Source organism: Myotis davidii, unplaced genomic scaffold, assembly GCF_000327345.1.
Source record: "Myotis davidii unplaced genomic scaffold, ASM32734v1 scaffold223, whole genome shotgun sequence".
Taxonomy (NCBI): domain Eukaryota; kingdom Metazoa; phylum Chordata; class Mammalia; order Chiroptera; family Vespertilionidae; genus Myotis; species Myotis davidii.
The window spans coordinates 1182543-1196143 of NW_006294609.1; the positions used below are offsets into that span (position 1 = coordinate 1182543).

The window sequence follows — 13601 nt, forward strand, 5'->3', positions numbered from 1 at the left end:
CCTCCATCCTCATCTTTCCATATGCTCATTAAAGTCATAAATGCAGTTTTTCCTTCTCATTCCAGCATGATATTAATCAAAGGCCCACGATATTCAAGGCAAGGAGACTGTGCTCAGACTAAAATTCTAAGCATTCAGTTCAAAGAAGTGAGCGAGGTGTTGGCTCAGAAAAAGTGGGACGCACACTTCCTCGTAACAAAATCTCTTAAGACCCACTCGATTATAATATTTGCAAACACATGTTAAATTACATACTAAAATAATAAATGAAATTTCTTGGGAACTTAAAAGATCTTTCAAATGTTTTCATCGTAATGGAGTGGAAATTCTTCACTGTCTTTAAAGTTGTCGAACTTTTTTTTCTGTGCTTTTTATATTGACATCTAACTTGTCCACTTTGGTTGTGAGGCGGCCAATAATGTCATCTTGCTCCTCAATTTCTGTCTGCATCCCCAAGGCTATGTCCTTCAGCCGGCCCAGTCCTGAGGACAGTTCATCTGTGGGAAAGTAAAGGACATGCAGGTCTAAGCAAACAGTGATGGCACTGGGAACTGCTTCTTGTTCCCTTCCAGGTGTTCAGTGACATTTATTTTTTTAAGAGGAAGAGAGAGGGAGGGACAGAGAGAAAGAAACATCAATGATGAGAGAGAAACATCAATCAGCTGCCTTTTGCATGCCCCGCACTGGGGATCGAGCCCACAACCCGAGCATGTGCCCTGACTGGGAATCAAACCGTGACCTCCTGGTTCATAGGTCGGTGCTCAGCCACTGAGCCATGCCGGCCGGGCTGTTCAGTGACATTTAAATTACAAAATCCTCTTCCTCACATAACAGGCTAACCTCCAGCGCTCTGGTTACATTTTCCAAAATATGTGCAAGTGAAAAGAAAATCTGTTTACTCAATAGAAAGTAGTATGTTCTTAATGTAAAATCCACTCTTCCCCACACTACCCACCAAAGATAACCACTTGTTAATATAATGGTCTTTGTCCTTTCAGTGTTTTATAAATTTCATCTAGACCTACGTATTTTTTCAGCAACCTTTGAACCTTCTAGTAAATTGCTGCCAATTGCAAGATCAATTAGTACCCACGGAAGAGTACAGAGGGGCTTGGAAACAAGTTTCCTTCCTAGACCCGAGGGTGAATATCTGGGAGAGGTACACTGGTTCTTAATAACCAGACCCACTGACTTGCTCTTCAGAGGCAAGAACTCCATGTCAGTAAGTAAGTAGTGCCTGCTTTCCTTCCTTCCATCTCTAGGGCCCTAAAGCTAGATAAAGCACAGATCCAGAGTGAAAAATATGAGGACCCCAGTTTGGAAACATGTCTGAGATAGACCTGGGAATCCTGTGCAACGGGAGCTCCTGTATCCACCAGGGGCAAAAGGAATGAAGTGCTAAGATGCTGGGTTCCCTCAGAGATGCCAGTTGGCTGAGCCCCAGGTAACTGTGGAGTATACTGCTTTTGGCAAAGGTTCAACTCTTGTGCAGGTTACATCATTATTGTTGAAATTCAAGTTGAAACACAACAAGAGTCCCACTTCCACCCAGGGGAAGTGTAGCATGAGAGGAAATCCAGGCTAATTCCACTGGGCCCGAGTGTAAATTCTGACCCTGCTCCTTAGGTGAGCTCTGGCTTGCCCAGGACCCTGACCACAGCTGAGGTGAACCCCCTGTGAGAGAAAGGCCCCTAGGAGCACCTGGCCACAAGACCCCTTTCTGAACTCATTCTATTTCCCTCATTAGATTGGTCCACTATTGGTAACAAATCTTTTCCTTCTGTTCTAAAAAGTTGTAAACTCAATCTCACATTTGTTTTCAAGAGGGATGTCTATAAGGTTGTGGCCAGTCTTAGGAGTACATGAAAGGCTGACCTGGCACAGATGACCTAAAGAGAACCGAGGGTAAGTTGGGGGCAAGAGACATGCAGAGGGATTCTGGAACTCCCTGATGAGACTGTGTCAACTTTAAAAATGAGTCTTTTTTATCTTTCCTTTTTTCATTTAAAAATAAATATGGAACACTTCACGAAGTTGCATGTCATCCTTGTGCAGGGCCATGCTAATCTCTGTATATGTGCTGCCGAAGAGAGCACTAGAATTGAGTCTTGACTTGATTCTCTCTGGGTGAAAATGAAGCCTCTTTCCTAGGTTTCATGACTCTGTCTGTGTGTGTGCACTCACACACGTGCACCTGCACCTGGGGAGTAGGAATGGGCATGTCCAGAGCTGCTTTCTGCCCTTTTACTAAGAACAGGGCAGGAAAGAGCCAGAGGAAAGACAGAAGAGGAGGTGCTTTGTAAGCCTTTTAACTGCTAAACTGCAGATAAAACACTAAGTGAAAAAAGGCCAGAATCCACAAATATTGGCACTGGCACCACAAATCTAAACAGGACCAATGGAAAAAGGATAGTCTTCAGCCCTATGATTCCTGAGTTTATTTTGTAAATTTTTTTAAAAAATCGGTTTTAGAGAGAAAGAGAGAACCTGTGAGGTCTCCCAAGGCCTTAGGAAGCTTATCAGCAGCTGGGACACCAGCCAGGGGGGAGGTTCCTGCTCATGCAGCAAAGGTCAGAGGAGGCAACACTGTCTGAGACACCACCTTGAATAATTGCATGAAAGTGGCTCACAGAGTCAACCCCTAGTGTTTGCACCCACAACACTCCTCCATTTGAACTTCAAATGACTGACTTTGCTCCCTTCATTCAAAAAACAATCATTGAGTGCTTTCTTCCTAGGCCCTGGGTGCAAAGTAGTGACAAACAAATATTCCTGTGTTCTCTGGAATTTATAGTCTCATCAGGATGACATCAGATAAGTCACTGTAGTGGAAACAATAGGGTGCTCTGATAGACAAGAGGCGGCCACATTAAAGCAAGGCTGAGAGCATGAGAAGGAGCCAGCCTGCAGAGTGGGAAGGAGGACACTCCATGCAGATGGCAGCTGTGGGCAAGTAAAGAAGTCAAAGTGATGAGGGCAGGAGTGTGGAGAGGCAGGCAGGGACCAGAGGCCAGGGCAAGAGACCTGGACAGTAAGGAACCCAGCTGCGTGGCCAATGTGCTATCAGGACCACATGAGTGCTTGCTCTTACCAGGACAGGCAGTTTCCTACGTGCTTGATAGTGTTGCTCATGTACCCCCTACCCAGTCTTCAGAGGCAGGTTCTGTTCCTGAGCCTGGTTTGCAGGGGAGAAAATGGGGCTCTGCATGCCAGGTGGTAAGAATGAAGCGAGCAGGGTTCCGGCTGCACTGTGTGGCCTCTCAGGGACTCCTGGTCCCTGCTGATGTCATAATCCACACAAGAGGTGAGAAGGAAAAGAAGTGAACAGACTCTAGAGAATGAGCGGTGAGACGGACACAACTTGTAGTGGACCTGACACGTAACCAGGGAGAGGCAGGCACCAGGTTTTAGTCCTGAGAACTTGGGTCCTTCTAGTGCACTGGATGGTTTGGCTGAGCTGCCTGGAAGACAAGTATCCCGAGTCAGGGATCTGTGGAGGCTGGTGCAACTTACCTAGATTGTTGTCAATCTTCTGGTGATAGGCTCGAAGGTGTGGGTTCTTCGGGTAAGCCTCGGTACTCACAGCAGAAATGGCCCCTTCAGGGATGGGGTCTGAGTTTAAAAGAAACACCAGGAGAACTTTTAACTGATATCTCTAGAAATGTTGCTTCACTAGATTAATCTTAATCTGCAAAATGGGTGGACGGAATAAGGTCAATGAACCAGAAGCCCATCGAAGAGATGAGTGTGTGAATGGATAACATGCAGGGACAGGAGCCCTGGGGGAGGGAGAGATGCTTCCTCAGGGCATCCTTTCAGAATCCAAGACTCTCAAGCTACGAGTGACCTGGTCAGACACAGGCACCCAAGCCCAGAAGACACAGATACATTCAAGTAATAATATGGCAGTGGAACTAACACAATGCACAACCACACATGCTTGTGGACACAGTCGAAGGACAAGGTTTAAAAATGAAAACTGTTAGGTTATAGAGATGGGATAATGGGCATTTTTTCTTTTTGAAACTTATTTCTACTTTAAAAACTTCCATTAATTCCTTAAAATCATGTATTTTGGTTGTAGGGCTTCTGCTCCACCTCTTTAGGGTATGAAGACCTTGATTTTTTTCTAGGTTTATTTTAGTTTTATTTTGTCCCATGGTTTTTGCCTTTGCCAACTGAACTGCACTCATCTCAGCCTTTCCTGACCCCTGGCTCTTCCTCCATCAGGACTCTCCTTAGCTGTGCCAACCATGACAGTAGTGGATTCTGATGCTTCCAGGGTGTGTCCTACTTTCCTTGAAGGCATCTAGAAAGCACAGAAAGCATCTGGTTTCTGGAGCCCTCCCTTGTGCCTTGCTTTCTAGGGGTCTACAGAAGCCCCAAGAAGGCCTAAATTCCTTTTTGGGTAAGGGATGTTTCTGAGCCTGCCATTTAATATCAACAGGATGGTTTCAAACAAAAACATTCTACCTTGCACACCTTTTTCATGCCGTTGCTTCTCCCCTCACTCAAGCTTGGGGGCTATATTAGTCTCCAACTGCTGCTCTAACAAGCAAACTTACCCTTCAGTTCTGCAGGTCGGAAGTCCAACACGGGTCTCACTGGGCTAAGATCAAGGTGTCAACAGGGTTGTGCTGGAGGATCTTGGGCAGAATCCAATTCCTAGCCTTTTCCAGCTTCTAGAGGTCACCTGCATTCCTTAGTAATGGCCCATTCCACCATCTTCAAAGCCAGCAGCGTAGCATCTCCAGTCTCCCATTATGACACTCCCTCTTCTGCCTCCTTTTCCACTTAGAAAGGACCTTTGTGACTATACTGGGCCCAACTGGATAACAAAATACCATGTGTGGGTGCACATGTACAGTGCGATTGAAACTTAGGTGGCCCATGTGCAGAAGTTGGTATTTTGTAGAAGAGCCGGTATTTTGTGGAAGAGCCACACTCAAGGGGCCAAAGAGCCTCATGTGGCTCACAAGCCGTGGTTTACCGAGCCGCAGTTTGCTGACCACTGACCTAGGATAATCTCCCCACTTCAAGTCAGCTGATTAGCAACTATAATTCCCTCTGCAACCATATTCCCCTTTTGCCATATAACATAGTACTCATACAGGGTCTGGGATTAGGATTGGACATCTTTAGGGAGCCATTATTCTACTAACCATAGGGGTTTTCTTGCAGTTGGCTTTTATTTAAAAAAAATATTTTTTACAGTAGGTTATACCTGCCACCCCAGTAGGGTTACAGCCTCCCTCTCCCCAGTGCCCTGGCTAGGACAATCATTTGCAGTTACCATCGGCCCACTGAGGGGTCCACGTGGGGCCCGACTCCCAACTCATGGACAGGCAAATGCTGGGAGCGAACCTCTGGCACCCCCACCCCACCCCTAATTGACCAAGCCCCTCCCGCTCCCTAAAGTGCACTGCTTGTCTTAAGGTCTCTAGTGTGGGTGCTCATGTGCCAGGTGGCTCCCAACCGCCCACCCAGGACCACAGGGAGCGCACACCCGCCCAGCCCTATGAACCCTCCAGGAAGGAGCCCCTGTGCCGGTCAGCCCCATGGCGTTTGCCATGTGCATCTGCACCCACCCCACCGAACAGCCTTGTCATCCAGAGGAAAACCAAAAGCAGTGCTGAGGGTTCTGCCCGCGGTTCCCAAGTGTAAGCCTGAGCACAGGTCTGCCAGCCGCGCACATGGACTCCAAACACCAGCCAGCCGGGCGTGCCAGGAATGTCAGGCTACAAGCCATTCTTAGTGCCCACTGTTCTGAGCACTGAGCGTAGAAATAGCCACTTCCTCTGTGCCCTGGCGTCACAGGTGCAGCACGGCAGCGTGTCTGTGGTGCCGCAGGTCAGCACCCGCAGGGTAGCTTGCAATTGGCTTTTCACTGCCAGAACTCAGGCTCATTTTCAATGGGACACAGGCTCCCACTTCATCATTCCACCCTCCAAAGTAATGCACAACTCCAGCTCCCCGAGAGTGACGCTGGGTCCCTAACACCTGTCATCCAGCATGTGGGATGGCAGCAGCTGAAAGTCCCTGCTGCCCCGCCCCCATCCATCAGGGCCAACACCAAATCCAGAGGTCTCCCCACAGAATACAAACGTGGGAGGAAGCACAGGTCCCCACTAACCTGGGTCATTCAGCTTCCTGAGGTTTGGGTGGCTGGCCTGGTACTGTGCCTCCTGTTCTTTACTTGTATTTATAGCTTCTTTCAATCTTTTGATAAAAGTTAAGATAAAAGGGAAACTTTTAGAAAGGAAAAACAGTTATGATAGTACAGTCAATCTTTCTAAGTAATGCCTGTGTGAGAAAATCAAATATTTCCTCTGACCAAAGCAGGAATTCCATCAGCACGGCTGGGAGCCCCACTGGCCATGTGACAAGCTTCCAAGACACCGGCTTTAGAAGCGAAGCAGCTGGTTAGGTGGCCCTCCCTCAGGAAAACAAGGATTCTAGTCCCAGGTGGAAGAAGAACATATGAAAAAACCAACTTGGTGCTTTAGACTGGGACTCGACAAACTTTGACCTCAGGCCATATCCGGCCCGCCACCTGTTTCTGTATGGCCACAAGCAGAGAATGGCCTTTACAGATGTCCATTGGCAATCAATTAAATGATGGGGAACACTAACATTGAACCTCTATTAAGAATTTCAGTTTTCTATTAAGAGACCTGTATTACACAAAAACTGTATTCAATTATTTCCCTCAATTGACTTATCACTAAAATTTTGTTTATTTTCTTGTTACGTAAGTCTCTACAAAATATCTTTGATTTTTGCTTCCTAGCCTGCAAAGCCTAATTCCAGCTGTAAGCAGGGACTTCTCTTGGGAACTCAGAGATACTCAGCTTGCACCGAACACCCCACTGAGTCCCCACAGGTGAGGCACGCGTCTCCAAAGCTGGGCCTCTCACACAGTCTGCGCTTCTCCACCTCTGCTAACCAGTAGCCTGGCCACTTCATCAGCCAAGCTGAAATCCAGTTATCCTCCATTTTGGCCCTCCTTCTACATGAACCATGCAAACAGAAGTCCTCTTACTCCCCCATGTACCCCCAAACCTGGCCAGACTCTGTCAGGCTAATGGTTTTGCAGGCCCCAGTGCTCTATGATGTGTAGAATAGAGCAGGACCTTCTGAAATCTGAGGTTTTCATTACTCCTGGATTGTGACGTACCCCAGAATCGGGCTCCCTCCTCTCTGGTTCCGGGTGTGTCACCCCAGAACTGCAACTGCCAAGTCACCTATGTTGAGCATCTGCCCCCTGGTGGGCATTGCATGTCATAGCTACCGGCTGGTCGGTTGCTTAGGCTTTTGTATAGATCAGTGATGGTGAACCTTTTGAGCTTAACCATAGTAAAACAAAGACTTATATTTTTGATATTTATTTTATATATTTAAATGCCATTTAACAAAGAAAAATCAACCAAAAAAATGAGTTCACATGTCACCTCTGACACACGTCATAGGTTCGCCATCACTGGTATAGATAGTTTTTATAATAAAAACAGACACCGACCTGAGATATGAATAGTACTAATCTATTTTAGCAGAAACTCAGTTCTTTTTTTTTAAAAAAAGGTATTTTTATTGATTTCAGAGAGGGAGAGAGAAATATCAATGATGAGAGAGAATCATTAATCAGCTGCCTCCTACACACCACCTCCAGGGGGTTGAGCCTGCAACCCGGGTATGTGCCTTTAACTGGACTCAAACCCGAGAACTTTCAGTCTGCAGGTTGATGCTCTATCCACAGAGCCAAACCAGGTCGGGTGATTCTTTTATTTTTTTAAATATGTTATTTAAATGCCAGTCAAAATCACATGCATGATTTCATTATATTCTAGCCCAAAATTTTGAGAATAATCTCTAATTTTAAAACGAAAATCAACTGGCAACTTGGATTAAATATGGAAAAGTTCACTATAAAGATTTTTTAAAGCAAAAATTTGGTCAAGTGAGTCACATCTTTCTGAAGTGAATAGTCTCTCTTTCAAAATACTGGGGTCACAGCCACTGGAGCAGTAATTTTACTGGAGACCCATTTACTGATGCTGAATTTGCAGACTGGATGTCAATCAAGTGAAGGTAATTGGGAGTGCTGGAAAAATATGTAGGGGTGGCTTGTCTTGCTTAAGTTGTTTGAAGAGGAATTCCTCCTCATGAGAAACTTACAAAGTTCTTGGATCTCTTTAAGGCACTAGAAGTGGCCTGAGAGTCTTGGCTATTTGCACTAAAACCCACTTTCTGCTACTTCCCCTCAGGACGGCTGAAGACCCACTCACCTGCTGTTGGGCTGGGGGATGAGGGTGCCATTCTGTTCAGGTGTAGTCTCTGCTGGTTTAGATTTAAAGTAATTGACGAATCCCCCAAACACACTCTTAATGCTGTTAATGTGCTTCTGACTGATTTTCAAATCTTGATCCATTTTGTCCACCATCTTCTCTGTGCGTTCTAAGACTCCTCGTTGACGGACGAGCTCCTGGGAAAAACCAAAGGCGATGGCATTATATGTTTTTGAAATGAAGCTGAATAGGCACTTAGGGCAGCTGGGGGTGGGAATGGTGGCCAGGACTCTGGCTTCCGTGACAGTGAACTCTCCCATCACAGGAGCCCCTGTGCTGGTCAGGATACCCAGCACTGTGAAGCCAAAATATGACAGATTTTTATAGAGGACAGGAGTTTATAAATAATGCTGGGTTGGGAAGGTCATAATTCAGTCCTAGCTTTGGCAAAAGTAGGAATCGACTTACCCTCCCACCTTGGCCTGTCCACCTCAATTTGGAGAGTCACGGCAGTAATAAGCACCTGACAAAGAAAACCTTCTTCAATTCATAGTGAGATTTTTTTTAAAATATATTTTATTGATTTTTTACAGAGAGGAAGGGAGAGAGACAGAGAGTTAGAAACATCGATGAGAGAGAAACATCTGTTTGTTTGTTTACAAGTGACACAGTCTCTCAAACTCTCAGAGTCTACATCACTGTGCTGACTCAGAAGGTAACCAAGCATCTTATTTAGATGTTATGATAGAAGCGCAGAGCAATATGTAGGGGTGGCTGGTCCTGCTGTGAGGCTGGAAGGCCAGGAAGTGAGTGCCGCTTTGGTCTCTGGAAGGTTCTGTGAGCTGGAAGCTGGAGTCTACTGTAGGTGATCTGCTGGTCAGAAAGCCAACAGAGGAGGAACTTCTATTAAATCCTCCTCCCAGGCGGAAGAAAGGACTGGTTTCCATGTATCTGTGACCTAGTTCTAATCAACGAGGATGAGGGCTTGGCAGAACAAATACCAAGAGTGCCAGGATAGAAAGGATAGGCCAGACAGGCCCTGCACCCCAGCCACTACAAAGGCAGGCCCCAAATGCTCCCGTCCCAAGGCATACTCCCATCAGAAGAGGGTCATGTCAGGGCTTCTCTATTGGTTTCTGTGAGAATGGGAAGTCACCTAAGAGATGAGGGTGACTGTGAACTCTACAAAGTGCCCTCAGTGTAAAGGGCACACACACAAAGCTCTTAGCTTAGGTGTTAGCATTACAGGTGATTCCCCCTCTTCCTTGAGCCCCCAAACGAATTTTCTAAAGTTTAACTGGAAAAGAAGATGGTTGAAGGAAAGTCTGATTGGAGATACAATGCTGAGGGACAGCAGAGAGGAGAACCTCAATTCCTCTTAGGCTTAGGGCTTTTTGTCAAACAGAGATTCCTGATAGAACAAGGGGAAGTAGAAAGACAGCTGAAGACCTGTGAGGGTGTACACTGCCCAATGTGAGATGACACCTGCGCGATGAAGTATGTCTAAGGGTCATGTGCAGATGTGAGGACACTAGGGAGTCATGGCTGGCAGAGTGCTCTTTGAAAACCCACACACAATGACAGAGGCCTGCAAGGTAAGCCCCTGACAGGGACTCTTCATATGGTTTAAGAGGGTGCGGTCAGGGAGGCTCCCCAATGGGGTGAGAAACTGATAGCTGAGAAATTAGGGAATCAGAGGGTCAGGTGGGGCAAAAAGGATAGGGCAGGGGGAGTAGCTGGTGCAGTGGCCTGGAGCGGCAGGGCCACTGGGGGAACTGAGAGAGGAAGAGAAACTGTATGTGGTGAGCATGATAGGGAGCAAGGTTGTGGGCTCCATCCCCAGTATAGGACCTGCAGGAGGCAGCTGATAAAGGATTCTCATCACTGATGTTTTTCTCTCTCTTTCTCTTTCTCTCCATTAATCTCTGAAACTGCCCTGCTCAGGGGAGCCGCGCAACTAATGGAGGAGCTGCATACTGAACATGATGTTGTAGCTATTAACATTTTTATGGGTGGACTGCTTTGCAAAGCCGAGGGAAAGTATTTCTTTTTTTATTAAACTCTGAAATCTAGTATATATATATATTAAAAAAAAAGGTCACTGGTTTGATTCCCAGTCAGGACAGATGTCTCGGTTGCAGGCTCAATCCCCAGCAGGGGGCATGCAGGAGGCAGCTGAGAGATGTTGATGTTTCTCTCTCATTGATGTTTATCTCTCTCTAAAATAATATATTTTAAAAAACACACCTAAGGAACTGACAGTAAGTGGCTGCTGTGGGAGCAGAGGGATAGGAGGAAATTGCATAGCCCTCTGTATGTTTTGAAATTTGAACCCTGGATTATCACTACACAGAAATTAAACCTTAAGAAAGAAAATAAATAAATTACACTTGCAAATGTAGAAGAGCTGAGTGGCCCACAAGTCTCCCTATGGTTCTGGACTGTGCTTACCAGGCCAGCCCAGTGTGACTGCTCTGTCCTGCCTACTTCTCCTCTGTCCTTTGGAAATCTTGATCTGTGGCTAGTCTTTGTGAGAAACAAACCTTGCTTGGTTTCCCACGAGAAGGGCAGCTCTCCTTTGCTAAAGGTGACTTGACTAAGTAATTTTCCTACTTTTGCCAAAGTTAGGACTGAATTATGACCTTCCCAACCCAGCATTATTTGTAAACTCCTATCCTCTATAAAAATCTGTCATGTTTTGGCTTCACAGTGCTGGGTATCCAGCAGGCACCTGTCTCCCACCTGTCTCTAAGCTGGGAGGTGAGCAGGTGACTCGGGTCTGCTGGGAACTACACTGTGCAGGAAGAGCTCACCTATCCCACCCACCATGGCCACTCTGAGTGGAATGAAAGAGAGAAGAGAATGATTCGAAGACAGTTTGGTGAGTATGAAGTAGGGTGGGGCAGGGGTGCTGACCATTCTTGTCTCTGATAATTGAGAACTTAGAAAAATTCAACAAGCAACCATGCTAATGAGAGAGCCTGTCACTAATCATACTGTACCTCTTAGAGCAACACCAGCTTGGTCCAGGCTAAGCCTCACAGGTTGAGGTGCCACTCTGTGTCTGCTCTCACAGTCCCTACTGTATAGAGAGAAGGGCCCCTGGGGGCAGCACCGGGGTGTGTGTCAACATAATCCTTACAAAAACAACTCATCTATGTTTTCGGTTCTCTTGAGTTATGAGACCAACCCTTCCCTCTAGAACACAAAAGGCTCCTTAGCTGCCTCCTCCAGGCTCTTACCTCCTGCTCATGTGCATCACTTCCCCGCACTGTTTGCATATATGTCTCTTCAAACAGTTTTTAGTTGGATTCCTTGGGCCTGGGACACTCAATCACGTGACCCCTCTACCAGGGCCCTAAGACTTCAGCAATCTTCCCAAATCTGAGTCAACACTTCCCATTTAGACGCAAAAATAGGAATCCAGTAGATATGACATGTAAGAACCACAAGCTAAACTTCCTCAACAAGGCCAAAGATAGGAAGGTGAGCCAAGTAGGGGAGGGGAATCATCCAAGAAAGGGGCAATGGGGAAATGGAGATGACTATTTGAGAAGTTAATCAATATACCTCAAACTGCCCAAGACCATAGGTGATCAGGTCAGAATGAATTTTACCAGGGAAAAAAGTTACAAGAAGACCATGGAGGAATACAACACTTTAGTTTCTAGCATTACATTTCAAAGCTACATATGTCTAACATGAATTATTCTTAGTTGACATAGTAATAATCTACTAATATTTTTTTTACAAAGACAATAATTTACAATGAATTTTTTTAAAACTTAAAAAAAAATGCCTACACAAAACCATTTCATTAGTAGGCAGAGGAGGAATGTGGTGCCTAAGAAAGGACAATCCTGCCCTGGCCGGTGTGGCTCCGTTGGTAGGGCATCCACCGGTGCACCAAAATGTTCCCAGTTTGATTCCTGGTCAGGGCACAGGCCCGGGTTGTGGGCTCGATCTGGCACCAATGTTTTTCTCTCTCTCTCTCCCTCTCTAAAAATCAATAAACTATTCTTTTTTTAAAAAAAAAATATTTTATTGATCTTTTACAGAGAGGAAGGGAGAGAGAGAGAAAGTTAGAAACATTGATGAGAGAGGAACATCGATCAGCTGCCTTCTGCACACCGGCTACTGGGGATGTGCCTGCAACCAAGGTACATGCCCTTGACTGGAATCGAACCTGGGACCTTTCAGTCCGCAGGCCGATGCTCTATCCACTGAGCCAAACCGGTTTCGGCTCAATAAACTATTCTTAAAAAAAAAAAAAAAAAAGAACCACCCTCACATAAGGTTCTACTCTGAAATTCTGTATAGATGGGAAGAACTGACAAATGTGAGTTGGAACAATGGACTGTCCCAGCCACACGCTGCCTGTTTAGATCTTGGTTGGATTTGACATGTAAAGATAAGGCCCTACACTGGCCCACACGCCTGCTCTGGCTCACTCAGCGGGTGTCCAGGCAGACAAGACCTCACCACCTCTACTGGCAAGCGGTCACGGATGGGAAAAAGCTCAAGGCCCATTTGCTTTTATGCTTCAGTCACCAGCAGGCACACAGTCCTCACTTGTTCTGGGTCTCTGGGGGAGGAGGAATGGCTGAAGCCCTTGGGCCAGACTTCCGACCAGAAAATTATGCACAAGAAACAGACCTTCCATTTCCCTAACCCAGGCTCGGCTGCTCAGAATTTTTTACTTATCTGGACAGTGTGGAGTGTACCTTTGAACTAGGAGTAGAAAAAAAAAAAAAAGAACCAACTAAGCAGTCTAATGGCTAAGGAAGATTCCTGGGGCAAACTGCCTCTTTCAAGTACTCAAGATGCATATCTCTTTACAAAGCTAACAAGTTACTACAAATCATCAAGTCACTAAAGCACAAGAACCTATTCTAGGCGATTCAAGAATTGCCCAAAGATGGTGAACAAAACATTTCTTGACCCCGTATGACAATGCAGACTGACGGGTCCAGGTCCAACCCCAGCCCCTGCCCCAGGCTCACCTCGGAAGAAGCGACCCCAATCTTCTCGGACTCATACACGAGCGACAGGGACCTGCTGGTGCTGGCGGCCGTGGCCTCGGCCCTACCCAGCACCTCCTGCCGCAGGTACTGCTGCCGGTCCCCAGGCGCGCTGGGCCTGGCGGAGAGGTCGCGGGCGTCCTTCCACGGTGCCGGCGGGGCGCCCTCATCCTCCGCGTCGTCGTCGAAGGGGTTGTAACTCTTGGAGTAGGCCGACATGGTCCCGGCGCTCGGCTCGGTCAGGGCAGGAGCAGGAGGTGCTCGGCCGAGGTGAGGAACGGCCTTTCCGGGTCCG

The 13601-nt window shown here is 46.6% G+C and overlaps 1 protein-coding gene across 2 annotated transcripts; it reads right to left on the bottom strand.

Moving 5' to 3' along the window:
- Positions 1-186: 186 nt before the first annotated feature.
- On the bottom strand, positions 187-13595 carry SNAP29 (synaptosome associated protein 29kDa). 2 transcript variants are annotated; one of them, XM_006768856.2, is made up of 5 exons: positions 13289-13595; positions 8286-8482; positions 6134-6219; positions 3514-3612; positions 187-497 (listed from the first exon to the last, which is right to left on the bottom strand). In XM_006768856.2, the coding sequence occupies exons 1-5, from the start codon at positions 13523-13525 to the stop codon at positions 340-342; spliced, it is 777 nt and encodes a 258-aa protein (XP_006768919.1). In that variant the 5' UTR covers positions 13526-13595; the 3' UTR covers positions 187-339. The 2 variants fall into 2 exon arrangements, with proteins under 2 accessions (XP_006768919.1, XP_015422798.1); XM_015567312.1 differs by lacking the exon at positions 187-497 and adding an exon at positions 498-565.
- Between the last annotated feature and the right edge of the window lie 6 nt (positions 13596-13601).